Source organism: Vicugna pacos, chromosome 5 (genome assembly GCF_048564905.1).
Source record: "Vicugna pacos chromosome 5, VicPac4, whole genome shotgun sequence".
In the NCBI taxonomy this organism is placed as follows: Eukaryota; Metazoa; Chordata; class Mammalia; order Artiodactyla; family Camelidae; genus Vicugna; species Vicugna pacos.
Genome location: NC_132991.1, coordinates 77,175,660 through 77,198,599, shown reverse-complemented (window position 1 = coordinate 77,198,599; position 22,940 = coordinate 77,175,660). Strand labels below are relative to the sequence as shown.

Genomic DNA, 22,940 nt, shown 5'->3' with positions numbered 1-22,940 from the left:
GTTCTAGCGAGAACACCGTCACAACACAACTTATCACATGTGATGTCACCTTCGTCTCAGTCAAAGCCCCGGGGCTCTCTCACCAAAATATTTCACCTGCCAGCAGATAAGTGCTGCTGATCGTGCCCCTTAGGGGCAGAGAGATTAGAGGACTCCTTTGGTGTGGGAGACAGCAAATATGAAAATGGAAGAGGATGGAGTTCTGCTTCCAAATCAGTGTAGTAGCCACACTGTTTTGTTGGGTCCGGGAAAGGCATATTCCCATCTTCAATGGCAGAGATTCACATGCCTTGGTTTCTGTGCTGTCTTCATCGTTACTGTTACTTTTTGGTTCTCAGAACAGATATGCTGATGTACATTAATTTGGGTGCTTAAAAAGGTAAATTTCTTGATTTTCCCCTCTATATTTCGTATTTTGATTTTATTTTTTAAAAGCATGGACGTGCACTACTTTTATAAACAGAAAAAAAATTAGTTATTTTTTTTTCAATTCCACCAACACCTATGGAACATCTGCTATGTGCCAAAGATTGTGCTAAGTAATGGGGAGCCAAAGTTGAATAGAATACAACTCACCTCCAGGTCAGTTCATCAAAAACCAGGTCACTAAGAGCCCATTTGTCAAAGTGACTCCTGGCTGTTTGCTCTCAAAAACTCACAATCTAATAGAAAGCACAGATATGTAAACAGCCATGACATGCCTTCTTTATTAGTGATGTCAGAGTTATTGTTCAAAGCTCAGAGGAGAAAATAATTCTTCTTTGGGATCAGAGATCAGTTCAATGAGAAACTGTGATTTGATTGGGCTCTGAAGGAGTTGGATTTAATGTGTATTGTGTCCTTTAGTTTCTCTTCACGATTTCAAGCAGAATGATGGAAAGGGTATTTTTAAAAGGCTACTTTGAACTTTAGGCTTTGGTCCAAACTAAGCACAAGGGAGGTCTTCCTTTTACTTTGTGCTTTCACCTTATGCTTATAATAATTCTTAAAAGTATTTGGACACAGCCTCCTCACCCACGCAGACTCACTGAAGCAAAAAGAGCAGCTCCGTCCTCCCGGCTCCTGGTCTGTTGGCAAAGCCGTTTCCGAGTTAGGCATATACACCCCTGAAGTTGGACGGGCTCATAAGCTCTGATCTCAGTGACGCCCTTCATCTGCCCCTGGAGTGGCCCTGTATACACGGTTCTCCACTCTAGCTGGTGATCATGTCTTGCCTCATGATGTCAGACAGGTTCATAAACAATGCCAACGCAAGAGGACAAGAAACTGGATGTCTCAGCTGAGGAAGGGCCAGGCTCACAGGCAGATGGGAAATTATAGAAAACTAAGGCAGCTGTTGGTCCATAGGATGACTTGATGCACATTCAATAAAGCAACCTAGGCAGTCTTGCACCAGGACACACAGCTTCATAAGGCGGGCGGCTGTCCCCGCTTGTCCCCAGCCTGATGCATTTGTACAGGGCATAACCTGTCAACTGTACACTTTGAATCTACTGTTTTGAAAACATCTGCATTGGTCTGTGCTTAATGATACTTTATCAGACTCCCCAGAGGTCTATGCACCATTTTTATTGTGTCCCATTAGATCCTTGTTCACCTGTGCACAGTTGGACACAATAGTGCTCCCACTGTAGCAAAATTGTAATAGCTTACAGCTCCATGTCTCCAATGAGGATCTTAAGCTACGTTTTGCACTTTGGGGTCCAGCCAGGTGCATGACCTCTGTCCTTGGAAATACTGACTTCCTACCAATGCACAATGAAGAAGTCCTTAATAAATTAGGTATCTTCTTGTATATGCTATACCAGGAATACAGTAATCAATATACATCAGTCCTTGGGGGCCCAAAAATGTACTCTGATTCTACATACTAGGTCCTTTGTTGCTTTTTCAAGCAGGCCTATGTGAAAAGGCCAGATAAGACTGTGTTTGTTGCAGAGTACTGCTTAATTCTTGTAGGAGGAAGAGATTAGTCAAATGGGACTAATGAACCTGTGGTCACAGAATCTATGCTTCAAATGAAGCATATGATCACAGGAAAAACTCTGAATGCTGTTAGATTGTCAGAAAAACTGCATTTGCTTGGAATGTACTCTGCTTATAACATGAAGCACTTTGGTAAGGGCCATAACCGACAGATGGCAATTTCGATGCCCCCTTCCATTGTTTTCGTCCCCAATGTGAAACAAAGATCACATGTACCCTTTTTCCACTGGTGTTCACAAGAGGGAAACGGTCTGACAATGCAATACTTTTGGACCTACGATCTGGTACCCCCTCCTCTACAGGATCATACCACCCACTACATCCCAAACTCAACTCACGCCCTCACCAGCTGGCCTTGTGGTTATACAATTACTTTGCAATCTAAAGTTCAGATAAAGAAGAATCAGCTTAGTCATGACAAAAAGCAGCCCAATGAAAATTAAGAAAGGTTAAAGTTGAGAAATGTTACTTCAGATTAAAAAGGAATACTCCTGAGTAGCATAGAAAAGTATCTTCTAATAAAACAACTGAATCTAAATTAAATTATGAAATAGCCTCAGAGAATTAGAAGATTTCTTAAAAAACACATTGCATTCACTTGAGACAAAGGTGGCATGTTTTGGGAATGGTCTGTAATGGTTAACTTTCTTGGTTACAAGCAGGACACCCCTGATGCCTACTTGTGGAGTCAGCTCTAGTGTAATTGCTTGCAATTACTTATTTAATTTCCATCTGCTCTGGTAGCTTATATGCACCATGAAGTCAGGATCCCCAACATCAGCAATGCTCCTGACAGAAAACCTCCTCAACACATACTTGTTGGTTGAATGAACGAATGAATGAATGTAAGTGTACTCAAACTTCTCATAAATGACAATGGATTCGAGGGAGACCGTCAATAAATCTTCGAGATCCATCACTTCCACTAGAAAAGCAACTCATTTATTCTCTTCATTTAAAGCGGCAAAAAAAAATTCATTTCATCAAATTATACATCTGAAATATGTATAGTTTACTGTATATGAATCATAACACAATAAAGGTGTTAAAAAATAAAGTGGCAAAAATAATGACATACATTATATGTGAGATCTACACATGACAAATTTATTTATTTATTTTGCATTACTTTGGGCAATAAGTCTCAGTCTTGGCTACACATTATAATCAACTGTGGAGCTTAAAAAAAAAAGTCCCAGTTGAAACAGAATCTTTGGAGTAGGGCTGAGTATGGCTAATTTTCAAACGATTCCAATGATTCTAATAAGCAGGCAATGTTGAGAATGCTGACTGAGGGGCACTCTTTCCCAAACTTGTCTGATCATAAGAAGCACCTGGCTTGCTCAGTCCACAATCAGCCCTGCTGTCTAGGGTTTTTTTTGTTGTTGTTTTTTTGTTTTTTATTTTTTGCCAACTTGGAAGATAAAAAGTGACCTCTGTTGTTTTGACAGAGGAGCACTCATTTCTAATTCTTTCAGGCTGTCTGAGTTCAAATCTCACCTTCCACAGAGTTGCCACTGCTTCTAATTTAGTGTCAATACAAAAGTAATTTATTGCAGGATTATTTTCCAGGCTATCCTGGGGCATTTCTTCTTGTCCAGAAATAATACTTCTACAACTTTCGTTAGACTATAGCTTTATTACTGTAAGTCAATTTTCATCTATCTAAAGTAATTGCAGCATATGATTAAGTGTCAGGATGAGTTGTTTGGACATTTAGGGCTGTGGGACTGCAGCGGAGGGAAAAATCAATGTGGATTTTAATGACACAGAGAGGTCTTGGGCTGGAACCAGATGGATGGTGGGAGGAAAGGGGAACGGGATCCTGGGCAGAGGGCACGGCAAGTCGTGAGCAAAGGGTCTATCCTAGGGAAACAAAATACCCATAAACTAAATCCACCGTTGCTTATTTTCTCTTCTGTTGCTTCTGCCTGTGATGCATCTCTCCTTTGTAGACTCTCTGATTCCTACCCCTTCCTATCCATATTCCCAAACCCCAGGCTCGACCTGCTCAATCAGAGTTGGAAGTGGGGGCTAGAAATCTACATTTTTAACAAGTTCCCCAAGAGATTTTTATAATGAAACAATAACTTAGGTTGATGAATCTATCTACACAATTTGAGAGGAAGATAGATGGAACAGAATGTCCCCGAAAGGGAGCCAAATGCAACAAACTAGAACCTTTGTCGAAATAAATCAGACATGCCATTTTTCATTTGTCAAAGTGGCAAAGATTAAAACACTTTGCACCACTCAGTGTTGAAGATGGAATGAGCTTTTACACACTGCTGGTGGGAATGTGAATTGGTACATTACTAAAGGACAATTTGGCAATTCTTATCAAGAGTCAACATTTTTCATACCCTTTGACATAGTAATTCCACTTTTAGAAATTTATCCTAAGGCTGCGGTCGCAACCTTGGCAATTTGTCAGAATCACTTGAGAAACCTTTACGAACTACTGATTTCTGGGCCCCAGTCCCTGGAGATTCTGATTCTGTAGATTTGAGGCAAGGTTTGGGAATCTGGATTTTAAAAATATTGATGTAATTTGGGCATATATATACTTTAATTTTAGGTCATAGAAAAGTTAAAATTTGCTGAGGAGTGATGGAAATGTTAGCTATCTTGATTGTGGTAGTGGTTTCATTGGTGTATCTATCTATCAAAATTCATCAAATTGTATGTGTATTGAAATATGTGTAGTTTACTGTACAGGAACCATACCACAATAAAGGTGTTAAAATAAACAAACAAACAACTAGGCATGCTGCTTTAAAAAAAAATTGCTGAGAGCCCCATCCTTCACTTCGTCCCCTCATTAACATGTTCATGGTAATCCCACAGAACATGTTGCTCTATGTTTTTTCACTCCATAACATGGATTATAATCATTATTCTATTTCAGTATATTCAGATCTAATATTTTAATAGATGTTTCTGCATGGAAATAATTGCTTTAACCATTGTGATCATTTAAAGATGGACATTTGAGATCACTTTCAATGAATGTTCTTATACGGATATGCTTTTAACCTGTGTGAGAATTTTTGTAGAATAAATATCCAGAAATAGAATTGATGAGTCACATTAAACTTTGATATTGACAAACAAACAGCTTTCCAAAATGGTTTTACCAAATGTGGCAGACATACCTACCCATTCCCCCAAATTTGCTTCCTCTCTGATAGGATGCAGTAAGTCCTTAGAACTGGGAAGTGGCAGCTCATTCAGAGATTACACTTCCTACCATTGCTTGCATGGTGTGGAAGGCAGGTAACTAGTTCTTGCTAATGAGATGTAGATACAGTGTATCATTTCTAGGCCAAGAAATCTCACATATGGCTGTGACTTCATGCTCTTTCTCTTTCTCTATCTCCTGTCTCCAAAGACACCCAGGTCCCTTCAGAATAGTCAAGCCACACTGTAGAGGAAACTTGGGTCTCTGAATTGCAATGAAAAGGAAAGCCACCCACTTAACTACAGAATAGCCAATATCAAACTATTATATACATGAAAAATCCTATTGTCTGATAGTTTGTTTAATACAGTAACTGGTATTGTTCTCATTAATATATCAATTTACAGTCATGTCAATAGTGGGTATCTGTATTAAAAACAACTCTACAAGTGATTTTAATGCATAAAGTTAAAACCCACAATCCTAACAGAATAACTATAAATATAAATAAAATTTTAAAGATATGTGTACTTCACTTATATTAATGAAAAACAGGAAAAAGTAATAAATGTCTGATTAATAGGTGAATACAAATGATGCTGAAAAAGATTATTTAATGGCATGGAATGCTGTTCCATGGTTGCTTGATTATTTAAGTAAATGTATTAAGCTTAGAAAGGATATAAAACAATATTAATTTTTAAAATAAGTTAAAAGATATATCTGAGTAGAAATATTGGCAGGAAATATAATATACTACAGCATAATACTAAAATGTTAACAATGGTTATCAGTTAAAGCTACATTTACAGATGATCTTTTTACTTATCTATGTTTTCTAAACTTTCATTATTGGATGTGTATCACCTTTGTAATAAGAAATAAAACTCTTTAAAAATCAGTAGGTATAATATTGAACTACATCAGCAAAAAGATATAACCTACAGGAACTTAGAGATAAACCACCCACGAGGCTCTGGACTCTTGTTGTTTGAGGCTCAGTAAGTTATGAAAGTTGGCTGCCTCTGAGAGCAGACCTGAAACTCAAGTGTTCACATGATGATCAAAAGACTTCCTATGGGGCAGATTTCCAACAAGTACGTGTTTATTAATTGATTAGCAAGGTTGGAGATTAGGACCTATATGTAGAGCTAAAAAGAGTTTGACACAGGAAATTAACAGCCTCCCCAAATACAGTTTCTGTTTTTCAATTCATGGAGAACTATTTTTAAAAAATAAGAACCTGATGTCCTTCCATTCGCTGATAAGTTCTTCCATTCACTGATAAGTGAACAATGGGAAAATGGACTTAATTTACAACAGGTGACAAAAGAAGGCATTTTTTGATGACCATGTTGGTAAGGTAGTGATTGGAAGGCTACAAAGTCTGTTCGTGCAATACCCTTCACTAAAGATTTTAAATAACAGGAAACAGATTGAAGTGGTTCCACTGTGGTTTTAAAAACCAAAGGGTGGGACACCTAGGGTGATCCTTCTTTGCCCTTTGACTTCTTCTCGTAGATAAGAATAAAGGAAGGAGAGAATGAGAGATGTTAAACACCAATACAGCTCTTTAAAATGATAGTGAAAAAGAATATGAAGACGAATATACGTATGTTCATGTATGACCAAAACATTATGCTGTACACCAGAAATTGACACAACATTGTAAACTGACTATACTTCAATAAAAATACATATATATCAAAAAAAATGATAGTTATAGCACTAAAAATGACAAACAAAGGTTACATGTGAAGTTCTTAAATTTCATTATGCTTATAAAGATATAATGGAGTGAAAAATGGAAAATAAATGCCTATTTTTAAAAGATTGAGTGAAGTATAGTACATTCATAAGATGTGAAAGACCTACAAAAGAACACTGTAAACACTGCTGAGAGAATTAATGACCTAAACATATGGATACTTCATGTGATTACCAGAAGCTTGGGGGAAGGAAAGAGTGGTGAGATGTTGGTCCAAAAGTATAAAGGTGGAGTCATGCAGGGTGAATAAAGCTAGAGAGCTAATGCACAGCATGACAACTATGGTTAGTTACACTGTATTAAACAATGGAAATATGCAAAGAGAGTAGATTCCAGGTGATCTTGCCACACATACACAAATGATAACTATGAGGGGAGAGGGTGTAACTCAGTGGTAGAGCACATGCCTACCATGCACAGGGTCCTGGGTTCAATTCTCAGGATCTCCATTAAAAAAATGAATAAATAAACCTAATTTCCTCCCCGCCAAAAAGACAAACAAAAATGATAACTATGTGAGATGATAATATTAACTTGATTGTAGTAACCCTTTGATTATGTACATACATTTTAAATTATCATATTATACACATTAAATATATATAACTTTATAAAAATATATAAAATATATAAAAGAAAACAACCCTAGATTGTAGTTTTGTATCCCATCAAGTAATCTCTGCTTTGCAGAATAAAAGGAGAGGTAATATTTCCAATTCATTTTACAAGATTAGTGTAACACTGATGTTGAAACCAAGTAAGAACTGTGAAAGAAAAGGATATATTTGCAAATAGATGCAAAATCCTATATAAAATGTTAGCAAATCAGTCAGCAGTGTATAAAAACCAAACAGTTTATCTCAGGAATGTAACAATGGTTCAATATAAAAAAATCTATATCATATATCTTAAGTATGTATTAAAGAAGATAAGTGTATAATTATCTCAAGAGATAAAGAAAAATCATTTGATAAAATTGATTCCTAAAAATATCTCTATAAAAATATCTGTAAACTAGGATTATAAGACAATTTCCTCAACACCATAGACCTATACCAAGCATTATCTTAATAAAACACTTCACCTCCTATGACTGCTTCACTTCAATGCTGTAGTGAAATTCCTAACTGATAAGAGAAAGAAATAAGCATAAATTCTGCAAAGGAACAACCAAACCTCTCCTTATTTGCAGATGATAAAATTGTTTACAGAAAAGAAAAGAGAGTCTGCACAAAGCTAGAATCAGTAAGAGCATGCAGGAAAATTTGCATTCAAACATCAGTAGCATTCTATGGACTAGCAATAATCATACAGAAAATGCAATGGAAAAAAGATACCACTCAAATATCAATAAATTGTTAAAAAAAAAACACCTTAGGCATAAATCTAGGAAAAGATACACTATAACTTTACAGGGAAGGTTTAAAAATAGCACTAAAGAACATAGAAAACAACCTGAATAAGTGTAGTGACATACCATGTTCATTGATGGAAAGAGTCAATATCATGAAGGGAGAATGGGCAGTGAAAGGAATGGCAGAGGCCCTCCCAAGTAATTTCTAGGTGAATCTCTAACTTTGCCATCGCACTGTTTTATTGTGTAAGGAACTTCAAAATCTTTTGTACTCTTGACCTAGCTCCTGGGGAGCCGGGATGGTTCAAAAAGCCCCCCCACCAACTTCTCAGGTGAAGGCCAAAGCTAGGATGGCTGTCTCTGGCTCCCTTTCACTTCAGCCTTCTTCCTCTCCCAAGTTAGCACGTCTTCTCCAGGTTTTCAGATGCTTAGTGTTTCCTTCCTCTAAAAGGTGTTCTCAGCTCTTCCTGCTTCTGGTCCCAACCAGCTCGACCTTCTCTCACATGTACCATACACTCTAAAAACACTTCTTCCCAAAGCCAGTTCCCTCCATCCTTAGAAATTGCTGGTTTCAGCAAGAAAATCTTATAATCCAAAGTGCTTGTGGACTCAACACTGCATTTGCAATAATGACATGACATTGCTCCATTTAGTTAGGGATAATCACTGCACTAAGGTGATATTCATGTGTTCAGCGTTAGCTCAACTCTTCATTTATTAAACACCACATTGAGCCCCTATGATGTGCTAGGCTCTATGTTAAGCTCTGAGGATGCAAGGATGAATGTGCCAAAAGGGCTCGCAGTCTTGTGGAGGAGACAGGTAAGTATGTAGACACATTTGTTTCAGTTACTCTCCATTAACTTCCTACTGCACTCCACTTAGAATTTATCGAACTCATCTTGTTAGCCCACTTCCTTCCCCAAACCTAATCTTCATTATGCAGTAACATTCATGTAATAATCCAAACTAAAACTCTCAGTCATCTCTTGTTTCTTGCTCTCTCACAGATTTCGTATCTATTCAGTCGTTATGCATCAATTCTTTTATCAAATTATCTCACAACTCTGGCACATTTTTCTCATCTTTGTTGTCACTGCCTAGCTCAGCATCCTATTTCCTTTCCCTTGGACTATTGCAATAATGTCCAAGAAAAAGGATAAATTAGGCATTTGGGATTAGCAGATACAAACTACTATATATAAAATAGATAAACAACAATGTTCTACTGTATAGCACAGGGAACTATATTCAGTGTCTTGTAGTAACCTACAATGAAAAGGAATACATATATATGTGTGTACATATATGTATAACTGAATCACTGTGCTGTACACCTGGAACTAACACAACATTGTACATCAACTATACTTCAATTAAAAAATGTTTAAGTCCAAACAGGCCTCCATGCCTCTGTGTTCACATCTGCTGCGCTATCCTCCACACGGTTGTCATGAAGTCTCTGTCTCTGTCTCTGTCTCTGTCTCTGTCTATCTCTATCTCTATCATCTCTACCTCTACCTCTTTTTCTGGGAAGACTTTTTATTGTTCAGAAGAGGAAGTAGAAGAACCTAGCGGAGGAGATATGGTGAGTTGATGGTGTGCTGAACTACAGAGAACCAATGAGATACTAATTTTTCCCAAAATAAATCCCATCAGAGATGACGTAAGTTATGAAACCCTGGTGAGCATGAAAGGCAACTAGCTGTTTTTTAAAAGTTGGATATGGTACTGCTTATTTTGTCATTCCCCTATCTTTCGACTGAGGCAGAGATCACAGATTAAAGGACAGAAAATAGGCAGGTTCTTGACTCCACTGGCACACGGGAAGTTCTCATTTTTCAGGCACCAACAGAGTTCCTGGCTACCTGCAACACTTTCCCATCTCACTTGCACTCAGGAGTCCACTCAGCAGCTGGGAGTGACATCACTCCGTTCTTGACCAACGCAGCCAATCAGAGGATTATGGAAATAGCTGCTGCAGAGCAACCATGCCTATAGAACCAGGTAGCAAATTGCAAGAGAAGATTTAATAAGGAGGAAGAACAATCCAGGCTTGGATAAGATGAAGGCTTGGAGGAATATGCACAAGATGATTCATGAACGAAGTTTCAAGTGGGTGGGATCTTAAGCCCATCACACTGGATTTCCAGTTTAGTGTGATGTGCACAGGACAAAGATTGCAATGCACACCATCCGCTTTCTGTTGGCTGACCCAAATTCTTAACAACTAATTCACATTTCATCTTGATGGCATACCATGCAGGTCTCTTAGCCTTTGAAATATGAGTGTTGTAATACTGGCATTAGGTAATAATCTCAGGGGATAACAGATTTGGTGGGGGGGACTGCTGAGGACTTGGGGAAACAACTGTGGAGTGAAAATGACAAACCAGCTGCCGCTTATGTGCGGAAAATGACCTGAAAGGTTGAACCCTCCATTTGGCTTTTTCAGAGTTAACACTAAGTGACTACACCGGGTTCTGTTCAGGTTGGAGGCTGAGGTCACCCCTTTGCCTCTCTCTGTGTGCGGTGAACAGAGGGGAAGGAAGAGGAGTGACCCGAGAAAGCAGCCTGCATTAGAGGACAAGATCTGGCAGATTCACAGCCGCTCGGGAGTTAAAGCAACTTTTTCCTCCTTCATATTGCAAAAATGTGTTTCTAATCCTCCACCTTGTCATGTTAGAAATCTCACCTCACCTGATACTCAGAACCATCAATAGAAGTTTTACAGACTAGGCAAGAAGAAACCTCTGTTCACTCAACTTTCAAGGAGCTTTCAGCTTCAGCAAGTACTTTGGTTCAGGCAAATCTCAATCCCCCTGAGAAAGAGGCCATGAGTGCAGAGAATAGAACACGTGCGGTGTGAGTTACACTTGCACGCGCCCCCTCACACACTGAGTTTAAAACTCTCACTAATAGACTCATTACCCTGGTGGGTGAAAAATGCTCTGTGGGTGGTGGGATTACTAACCACAGAGTTAACACCCAAACCCTAAACACAGGCTTCTAATTGATGGAGATTTTTTTTTTTCTATTATCAGAGAAGTTTGCTGATGACTGTTTTCTCTGACTTCCCTAAAACTAATTTTTGCGTAATAGCCACAGAAGTTCCTACAAGTTAAAAACAAAAATGTAAGAGGTATGAATATTTTAGATTTCTTCCATGACTTCCTCCAATTGTATTCCTAGTGCTTAAAATGTGACTGATAACACAGTAAGAACTCATTAAATATTTGTTGATGAAATAAGATTTGTTATATAATATTTATAAAAGACTTCGTACAAAGTGACAGATAAAGTATGAACATGAAGAGATGGGTTCATTCTCCTATTAGCGAATGGTAACAAAAAGAAAGCCACACAATGAAACTTCAAAATGAAAAATTAATAAATATTCTTCAAAGAGAATATTTTATATTGATCTTTTGAAAGTTTAATTCACCAATATTATCTTGTACTTACGTTCCTAACAACATAGTAACAAATACACAAAGCAAAATCTTCTAGAAGTTTGAGAGAGTTGATAAATCCACAGTAGTAGAAAAAGACTGACTTCAGATTGTGTTCGAAAATCAATGGAATTGAATCACTCTGCTGTACACCAGAAATTAACACATTATACACTGTACACCAGAAATTAATGCAATGTTGTAAGCTGACTATACTTCAATTAAAAAAATTATAAATCAACTATACTTCAATTAAAAAATAATAAAAGTCAATGAAAATTTCTAACAGGTATCCCTGATTCCTTCATAACTAACTACAATTTAATAGTCAGAGCAAGCTTTGAAAAATAGAAATCAGTTCACGTCACACTTCTGCTCAAACCTCTCAATGGCTTCCCATCACACTCAGAATAAGACTCAGATTCCTGACCAAGGCCCACAAGCTTGTTCACAAGACAGCCCCAGCTCACCTCTTTGATCTCATCACTTTGTTATTTCATGTTTTTGATGCATTCTTGTAAAAACTATAGTTTGCCTTAGAACTGCTGAGTTTTGTCCAGTTAATGGATATTTTTTTCTGATACTGTGTACTTCTAATCTCTTACACACTTTATTTTCACTTTTTGTAGCCATACTTTTGAAATTTTAGCATGTGCACTTAACATCTGTGTCTGATTTCCTTTAGCATTTTGTTCAGTGAAAGTATCTTTGTAGTGAACTTTTAATTTTGTATAATAATTGAGCTGGGTATAGAATTTGAAGTTGATGGATATCATATTTCAGCTCTATGAAGAGATTATTCTATTTTTTTCTCACTTGATATTGTTTTAAATTTGGCTTTCAGTTTCTCTCTCATTTCCAAGCAGGTAATATATTTGTTCTCCCTGCTACTTTTAGGATCTTTTCTTTCTCTCTGGTGTCTTGTAGTTTATTTTTATTTATCATGCTTGGGACCTGTATTTCTGGAATCTAAGAATATATGACAGCCACATACTTACAGCTCCTACTTATAGTTCTGTTTTACAGTTTAAAATTTTTTTTGTTCTGTAATTTCTCTCAATTTGTAATAAGTTTATCTATGCATTAAAAAAGAAAGGCTGGAAATAAAGTAAGCACTTAAAGAAGTTAGAAAAAGAACAAAAAATTAAACTGAAGAAATAAGATGGATACAACACCAGACTGGTACATGATATATGTCCATTGCCAAGTACAGACAGGGATATGGAGCCAAAACTCTCACTCTTCTGGGAGAATGTAAACTTGTATCACCATTTCAGAAAACAATCTTGGCATTATCTAGTACAATGAAATATGTACATACTCCATGATTCAGTATTTCACTCCTAGGTATACATCCTAGAGAATTTCATGCATATGTGCACGATGGGGCACACACAAGAATATTCAGACTAACATTGTTTGAAACAGCAAAGAAATACTGAAAATAACCCAAGTGCCCATCAACAGTAAAATGGATAAACTATGATATATTCACATGATGGAATACTATGTAGCAATGAAAATAAATAAACTATTGGTTTACATATCAACATGGATGAATCTCAGGAACTATGCTGAGTGAAGAATAGTTGTGAAGAATATTGTGTGATCTCATTTATGTGAAATTTGGTAAACTGCAGATCTATATACTATATTGTCTAAGGATGCCAATATACATGGTGAACTCACAAAAAGGAAGAGGCTGATAAATGCAAAATTTAGATTAGTGGCTACTGTGGGTAGGGAAAGGGCAGAGTGGAGTTAAGTGTGGGGGGCACAGGAGGCTACAAAGATACTGATGGTAACTGGGTAAAAAATGTCAACAGCCTGACCATCTGCATATATATGTATAGATGTTTGGAATGATGCTCATCAAATACTAATATGGTTATATCTAGGCAGTAGATTTTGGATTATTTCTTATTTTCTTTACATACTTTTGTATTGCTTCAATTTTTAAAATTATTACTGTGCACCATTTAAATTTTTTAAAGTCATTCTGAGGGAGAGAGAAAAATGTTGTTAGAGACTGAATATTTGTGCCTCCCCAAATTCCTGTGTTGAAGTCCTCACCCCTAATGTGATGGTATTGGGAGGTGGAGCCTCTGATAAGTGATTAGGTCATAAGGGCAGAGCCCTCTTGAATGAGACTAGTGTTCTTATAAAAGAGGACCTAGGGAGCTTCCGCCCACCCCACACTTCTGCCATGTGAGGTTACAGTGAAAAGACAGCCCTCTATGAACCAGGAAGCCGAATCTGACACTGAATACGCCAGTGCCTTGATCTTGGATTTTCTGTCCAGAACTGTGAAAAAGAAATGTCTGTTACTTAAAATCTACCCAATCAACTGTATTTTTGTTACAATAGCCAGAACAGACTAAGACACAGACAGGAAGGTGAAAAAGGAAGAGACTTTCAATAGAAAAATCTAAGAACAAAGATCTAGTAATCAAGCTCCTATGTATTTACCCAAATGGGTTGAAAACGCATGCCCACACAGGTATCTACACATAAATGTTAATGTCAACTTTATTTACGATTGCCAAAAATGGGTATACAAGGGAATATCACTCAGCGACAAAGAGAAATGAGCTACAAAGCTACAAAAAAGACACCGAGGAAATTTAAAAGCATATTACTAAATAAAGGAAGCCAATCTGAAACATCTACATACTGTACGGTATCACCTATATGACATCCTGGAAAAGACAAAACTATAGAAAGAATAAAAAGACGAGTGGTTGCCAGGGGCTTGGGAGGAAGGAGGGGCAGATGAACTGATAAAGCAGAGGAGATTTTTAGGGCACTGAAACCGAAATGGTGGATACATGCCATCATGCATTTGTCAAAACCTACAGAATTGTATAATGCAAAGAGTAAACCCTGAGGGGAAGGTATAATTCAGCGGTAGAGCGCATGTTTGGCATGCATGGGGTCCTGGGTTCAATCCCCAGTTCCTCCATTAAAATAAATAAGTATATTTTTAAAAAATGAGTAAACCCTGATGAGTAAAGTCTTGGACTTTTTTTTTAGTAAATAATGTGTCATAACAGGTTCATCAACTGAAATAAATGTACAGCACCAATGCAAGGTAATCACAGAGGAAAGTGGGGAAAGGCAGGTGGAGAGGGAGCATATGGGAACTTTCTGTACTTCCTGCTCAATTTTTCTGTAAACCTAAAACTGCTCTAAAAAAATAAAGTCTATTGGTTTAAAAATTTAAAAAAAATTTTTTTAAAGGGTCAAGAACAGGGTGAAGGAATTCTTAAAATTTTGGGGACAGATATTTATTTTTAGCAAATCCTAGCACAGTCCTTGCCACAAGCATTACAGTTTTTTTTAATGCTCCTAACATCCCTGTAGGGTAGGTACCAGTGTGATTCCACTCAAACTGCTGAGGAATCCGAGGCCAGAGAGTGCAAGCATCTTGCCCTGGGCCACACAGCAAGCAGGTCACAGAGCCAGGATTCAAGGCCACGCAATCCTTGCTCCTGGCCTTGACCTGAGGCTGCTTCCCCTTAAAGGGACAAAGGCAAGCTGGACATCAGTGTTCACTGCTTTCATCTCTGAGACTGCCTTTACTCTTGGTTCAGTGGTTTTGTTTAATTTGTCTTCTCTAGCAAGCCATTCCAAATTCTTATTGAAAGTAGGTGGGATATAAATAGTAAATTAAAATATTGGAACTAGGGACCTCAGCTGCTCTGTTAAGAGCTAAGATAAATTTACCTCATACCTGCTTAGTTCCCCCTGGTAGCTACTGTTTGCTCTTTTTTGCTGTAATAGTTAAAATGGATTGTACTTCAAATCCCAGAGGATGAAAATGTTCAAACCAGATAAGCACAGTGTCAATATTCCTTTGATGGAAATTTTTTTCCTCCTTTTTTGGGAACAGGGATCTTGTTTTATCAAAAAGACCTGTCTTAACATAATTGGTGATGTTCTTTGTTACTATTTTCTACTATGTTCTGAATTAACACAAATATCCAATAAGTATAGTTTATAAACCAAGGAAAGAAGTGTTTTGTTAATTCAAAATATCTTAACCAACCAAGCTAGTTTTTGAGTTTCTAGTTTGTAGTAGAACCAAAATGGGTACTGGAGGGGAGACGGAGGTCACAAAAGGACTTTGACCGTCAAAGAGCTTGTGACCTGCTCAGACACATTCAGATGAGATGCCACCTGAGCCCTGGGAGCTGAGGAATGAGAGCGAGGGTGAGAGCACAGGTGAGAGTTTCCTTGCTGCCCTGGGGCTGCCCCGCAGGTCCTCTGGGGATGAATGGGAACTGGACTGGAGGAAGAGGGATGGCAGAGCATTCCTGGCCACAAGACTATCCCGGACCATGACAGGTGCAGAGCCTTTCAAGAGTGAGTCTGATGTGCTCAGGAAGAAAGAGCACACCTGATGTTCTGGGCGGGCGTGCTGAGCTCGGGGCAGTTTATTGGAAAAGGTCAACAGAGACAAGGAGGGCCAGTGACACAGGCAGAGAAGTCTGTGCTTGAGATGAAATGCCATGGGTTCCTGAGCTTCCCCACAGTCTCATCCCCACCCAGAGAAAAGATGGGCTAGACACTTACTCTTGATTTATTGCTGAGTTAAGAAGATCCTGTGGTTTCCCCTATCAACACCAAGGTCCATATTTTGAAAGCCTATTTTTTTTTTTTACCAGAATAGAAGTTCCAGTCTTCCTTACGATCCCAAAAGGTAAATAATCATCATCTTCATTTACATAAAAAGATATGGGAATTTAGAAAAATTAAGTGACTTGCCACATTTTAAGAGTCAGAATTTCCAAAGACCATGCATCACCCAAATTTTACCCACTCACATCCCTCCAGCATAGACCTGGAGGACCTTTGCTTCTAGGCGAGGGGTCAGCAAACTCTCCTATAAAGGGCCAGATAAATATGGTTGATACACCACACACACACTCCATTTTAGGCTTTGGGTCCATACAGTTTCTGCCACAACTCCTCAACTCTGCCGTTGCAGTACAAAGCCAGCCAGAGTCCATACATAACTGAATAAACAAGCTCTGCTCTCCTAAAATATAGAACTTTGAATTTCCTATCATTTTCATGTCACAAACTTATTTATTTTTATTCTTTTTCAACCACTTCAAAATGTAAAACCATTCTTCATTATGGACCATACAAACACAGGCAGCGACCTCACTGGACTTGTCGGTAACAGTATGCCAGCCCCTGTTCTAGGTTTATTGATTAGAGCACTAGGTAACGAAGCCAAGGTTAAATGTCTTACCTCTGGAAGACACAGTTTGCTTTATGCTGGAAAAAATCCCATTTTGTTGGCAACAAGTTCATTTACTACCCTGGCCAAGTGTCTTGCAAATTTGTAGGGGATTACAAGGGCAAAGATGGCTCAGTGCAATTCAAATAACAGTATGTCCCTCTCACACATGTCAGTAACATTGAGCACATTTCTATTATGGTCTAGGTAAATTTTTCCCCAAAGTGTACTAATTGTAAGTTTGAGATGCTAAAGATGCCTCACTGAGACATGGCACTTGTATGTTTCATGTTCATCTGTTGAACAGACACTCGGTAAACAGCAGAGCAGTCCATGTTCAGAGTTTGTTTCATTAGCACCTCTGTGTTTAGGTCAATATCCACCTGCCCTTAATTCTTTAGATTCCTATTTTACTGACTTCATTCATTCATCCCTTTGATCAATGAATATCACACACCTACCATATGTCCAGCTTTGTAGGGGCACTGGGAATTCAAAGCTCAATACCAAAGTCCTTGCCTTAAGTAATCCACTGTTTGGGGGAGAAGACAAATATATAGAAATAACACTAAAGTAGAATATACTAAATGCCATGGTACAGAGAGGCGTTGTACGGGTTGTGGGAACACAGAGAGATGGTATTTGCCTGTGTGAACTTTTGGAATAGGAGGTTACAGGGCACCAATCAATGCTTTTGAAGGAGGTGAAGTCTGAATCCAATCTGGAAAGATACATACAACCATAATGCCTCCACACTGAATGAGAACACAAGCAACTCTAAACTGTTACATAAGAGACAAAAGCAAGGGAGGACTGAGGGATCACTGTGAAACCTGTATCTTCCAGCCTTCTCAAATTTGATCATAACTAGTCAACAGTCACATGCAAATCATATACCCTCCCACTTGCAGCTTTTTTCAAAAGTTCATGAAAAACAAACACTGGGTAATGAAATAAAATTGCGCACAAAATGTAAAATGGTAAGAGAATTCTGATTTTTCTTTCTTAAGTCTGGTTTGGAAATAATATCAGTCTGTCTATTTGATTTTTTTAAACTGAATTTAAGACTCGTAAATCCAAATATTTTGAAAAAATAGAATGTGTTCTCACCTGAAGGACTTTCCTAATTCTTTTTAGATTGTGTATCAAAAGCAGGTTTTTCTCTTTGGAAACACGACCTAACTGTTCATCCAGTTGTATTAACAAGTTCTGAAGAAGAATTGTTGCCATGGTTTCATTGTTAGAAGCCGCCTCCCTAAAAAAAGCCGTAAGTGTTACTATACAGCAGGATACAGCTTAGTAAAATGCCTACTTTTTTTTAAACAATCATTTTAAAGTGATAAATATATTCCACAGTGATAAGCATTTAGAGATTTCTAAATTGTACACATGAAAGTATATGCAACATCACTAATCATTACGGAAATGCAAACCAAAACATGAGATACCACTTCACATCTATTAGGAGAGCTGTTACTGAAAACACAAAATAACAATTTTTGGTGAGGATGTAAAATTAGGACCCTTGTGTGTTGCTGGTGAAAGTGGAAAATGGTTACAGCCACTGCAGAAAACAGGATGGAGATTCCTCAAATTATAAACATACAATTACAAACAACAATTCTACTTCTGGGTAGACACTTAAAAGAATTGAAAGCAGGGACTTGAGTAGGTATTTACACACCAGCATTTATATCAGTTTTATTCGCAATACCTGAAAGGCAGAAACAACCCAAATGTCTATTGAAGGATGACAGAATAAATAAAACGTGGTACCTACACCCAAAAGAATATTATTCAGCCTTAAAAAGGAAGGAAATTCTGATACATGCTACATGAATGAAACTTGAAACACTATGTTAAGTAAAATGTCAGTCACAAAATAACAAATACGGTGTGATGACACTTATGTGAAATATCTAGTCAAATTCAGAGACAGAAAATAGAACAGTGGTTCCCAGGGGCTGGGATGGAGAGAATGAGGGGTTATTGTTTAATGAGTATACAGTTTCAGTTTGGGAAGATGACAAAGTTCTGGAGATGGATGGATAGTGGTGATGGATGCATAATAATATGAATATACTTAATGTCACTAACCTATACACCTACAAATGGTTAATTTTATGTTATGTATATTTTATCACAATAAAAAAGTTAAGATGACTAAAGCAAAATAATTCTTAATTGGACAAGGTGAATAGAGCTTAAAAGAATTTTTGTAAAACATACTAAGAAAAAATACTTATTTATATTGAGTGTAATTGAGAATTGATAAAAATAATAGATTTACTACTTGGCTTTTTAATATTTAGAAAATTGTTGGAGTTTGGCTTTCACAAAGCACTGAAACCATTAAGTTTTCATCTGCAATGAATTAAACCAGAAGGGACAATGATTCTCCCCCTTTGAGGAAATTTTCCAAATCCTTGAAGAAAGTTCTTTACCTGAAAACAATGCATCTACTGAGTCAAAAGTGACCACAGAATAAATTCATGTGGATAGAGTATAAAGCATTTGTGCATCAGTCCCTAGGGAAAATACAATAATGTTTGATCCTACCAGTCTTGATTTTCAATCCACTGGGCCAACAGATGTCGAATTTCCATAGGGAAGTTGTCATCATAGAATTGGTCAACTTGCTCCAAAAATTTTATTTCTAACTGTTGGACTTGATTCCACTGAGACATGCTATAAAAGAGGGAAAGTTAGAGCTTAAATAGAATGTTAACAAATGACAGTGGTACATTTCTTTTTCTTGGATTTCAGACAATGTTGTCCATTAGTTAGGTAACTGGAGGGAAAAAAATCCCCTTCTTTCATAGTTATCCAATCAAAGAAAACAGAGAAGAGAAAATGCCTTCAATCCAAAGATGAAGCAATTCTCAGCTTTTTCCTAAAGTCATCCCTAATGAAGGAAACAGAATTCTTTCTCTGCTCCCAAACCATGTCCTTCTTTGTTCTAACAGAAACTCTTGTTTCACCTTCTCTAGAAAGCTTTCACTCCCCCCTCGACACCCTCCCTCTGTTTACACAGATTTGTATTCTCAATAAGCTCCTCCTCTACCCCTTGCTCCCTCTACACTATGACACTTTGAGCAACTTGAAGGCAAATAACAAACTCAGCTATACTTTCTAAGACCCTCTTAAAGGCTTCAGATGTGAGGAGCACCCAATAAACCTTCTTTTACATCAAATGACCCAATTCTTTTTTCTTTATTTCAGATTTGTCTGGCTCCTAGAGTCAGCCTTATATTTCCAGGCTTCTAGTCTAATTTGACCTCACTTTATGAAGTTTCATGTATGCACTTTCGTGGGCTCTAATTCTTTCAGTTCAAAATGCCTCTGAGCAAATATTTTTATTTCTCTCTGTAATGATTCAATACAGTTGGGCAAAGCTTTTAAAGTCTACTTTTAATTACCTCTGATGTTCACCTGACGGTGGTTAAACCCTCAAGATACTTAAGGAGAAACCACACGGTATGTAGTTGGTAGCCTGCCATAAAACAAAAGTATGTGTTTCCCCAACATAATGCCATTCTGGCCAATTTAGAAGCTTTAGACATATTTCTTAATTCAGGGAAATTAATATGACGTCTCCTTGAAGTTACGTATTTTACTTTTTCCAGAGTCAAGTTTTTGATTGTTTTGTCAGTAATTCTAGATAAAAGAAAGAACTTTTACGTTGATTAATCATAACTTTCAAACTATCTCATAGGTAAGTGAAGATTTCCTTTTGCCTACAGAATATTATGATAATAAATTTCACATAGTTCATATGCATACTTCTCAGGTTTCAGATGGAGCCTTTTGGGGGCACCTTTTCCTTGATCTAAAGGTATAGAAGATTATTGCCAATGTTTTGCTAAAAGAAAGCAACTAGAAAAAGCAATGTTTCACTTTCCTACACTTTATATTTACACATATAATTACACATACTGTATGTCTCGATAAGTGCTTGTTAAGAGAAGAATGTGTGGCACGCCTGATGTGAGCAGCGCAGGTGGACAGTATGACCCCAGCTTTAACACGAAAATAACCTGAAGGACAAGCAGGCGAAATGATTCTCGCCCGAGATCCACAGCTCCTAAGGACGGACCTGAGGTCTCCTGACACCACATATGGTGGTCTTTCCAGATGCTTGGGTGTATACATATTCCACCCAAAACTGGAACATCTGTCCCCGTGCCATTATTGACATTTGTCCTATCAATTTATTCTAGTTTGATGACAAGAGAAAACACCAGCTGAAAATAGCATTACAATTGTAATTGCTACTATTGTTGAACCTTTGCTATGATTGGATGAAAACCTGTTTTCTAACTAAGAATTAACTGGACTGAACCCATCCTAAAGTTAGTTAGATCACTCCTAGGACCTGAGTTACCCTCCAGAGAGCTGAACCCAAGGCTGAAAAAGGGAAGGATAGGTTATAGTCTTAGGACATTCTTTGTTGCAGCCTCTAGAAATGCCTTTAGAGGACTTTCAGTAAGTTTCTTTGCTTTCACTCTCTAAAGGCTATTTATCCCACTCCAAGAAAACTATGGAGCATTTCCTTTGAAAACTGAGTGCCTGCCCATGCTCTTTGAACTCCTGGCCCTAGAAGATCCCTATGAAGGGGCATTTTGTCACACCACCTGGGAGCTAATGGTGCCGTCTTGGCTCTGCGACCCGCAGCTTGCAAAGGAGGCGACCTGCCCTAAAATATCTGCTCTCATCAAAGCCTCAATCACTAGCTACCTCAGCGGCGGACTTTCTGCTAAAATGCAGGCACGCAATCTAATGTCAGGCATCAGAGTTCAGAGAAGCTGGCTAAGAGAGTGAAGAGGGGCCACCGCTCAGCGCTTGGCGAGGACACACCCCCCGCATCAGCCACGACGGTCCCACCCACCGTTCAGATCCGGGGGTCAGAGCGCCCAAGTCCCGCCGAGAGACCCGCGCCAGAGCGCACCTTTGACTCATGGAGTCGGACGCTTCTTTTTCAAATTACCCATCCTCGGCTAGGTTAACGTGAAGAAACTGTCAAAACAGCACGGAACTGCAAAAGCCTCCGCAGCGTCCTGCAGAAGCATTTCCCGGCCCGTGAGCCTCCGAAGAAGCCACGCGAAGGTGTGGTCGGCCCCTTACCTGGCTCTCTCAGCCCGGGTCCCAGGCGGTGCTCAAGACCGAAGTCGGAATCGCCCTTCACCGTCCCCAGGACCGAGCCGCTGACGCCATCGTCAGTAGGGGATTTGCATTTCTCCTCCCACTTGAGGCTTTCCTGTGCGTCAGTGTGCGAGTCTCTGGGACTTGACTTGGGTCGTTCACACCCACTCGCTATTCTAGAAACGCTAAAGAGCAGAAACAGGCTGAACCCCGTTTGCCAGGCGCCCCCCCCCAGTCGGGCTACTGCCGGGGTCCCAAGGGTGTCGGGGGAGCCGGGTGGGTGGGGATCACACACACTCATTTTCTTCCGATTTCCCCAAACCATCTGAGACCCCCTGCAGACTTACTTGCCTGGAGCTAAATTCCTGGCTTCCGGACTTCCTCCTTTCAGACTCCACTTACCGTGGAAGGTCTGCCCCTGGGGCGGAAGAGGTGGGTAGCCAAGATGATAATATCAAATCAAAGACCTCCCTGTGCTCCGATTCCAGCAGGGTCTGCTCCCTGGGAGGAAGACAACCTCACCAAAAGGTCTGGACCACCTTACTAGCCCAGCGCCCGCCTTCCCTTCCCAGTGGCCCTACACCTGGTTGCCGGGATACGCCCTTCTGTGACATAGGCGCCTTCTAGAATCACAGAGCTGGAGGGAGCCTTGGCCTCACCTGGTTCTAACTCCTCTTTCATATCTGAAGAGACTGAGCCCAGAGAGGTGATCTGAGTCCTTCCAGGAGTTAGCTGCGGGCCTGGATGAGAATCCAGGGGTTTCAGCTCCCTCCTTAGTAGTCTTTACATTTGGTCTCCGAGCTCCTGAC

General features: G+C 38.8%; 1 protein-coding gene across 1 annotated transcript in view; it reads right to left on the bottom strand.

The window, feature by feature from the left end:
• Positions 1-22,707, bottom strand: part of STAT4 (signal transducer and activator of transcription 4) — an 83,088-nt gene extending 60,381 nt beyond the window's left edge. Inside the window, exons 1-4 of the mRNA XM_072961593.1 lie at positions 22,483-22,707; positions 22,114-22,316; positions 19,549-19,677; positions 18,100-18,244 (exon numbers count right to left, since the gene is read on the bottom strand). Of these exons, the coding sequence (XP_072817694.1) occupies positions 18,100-18,244; positions 19,549-19,676 (273 nt within the window). The 5' untranslated portion in view covers position 19,677; positions 22,114-22,316; positions 22,483-22,707. The remainder of the gene's footprint in view (positions 1-18,099; positions 18,245-19,548; positions 19,678-22,113; positions 22,317-22,482) is intronic.
• Positions 22,708-22,940: the final 233 nt, after the last annotated feature.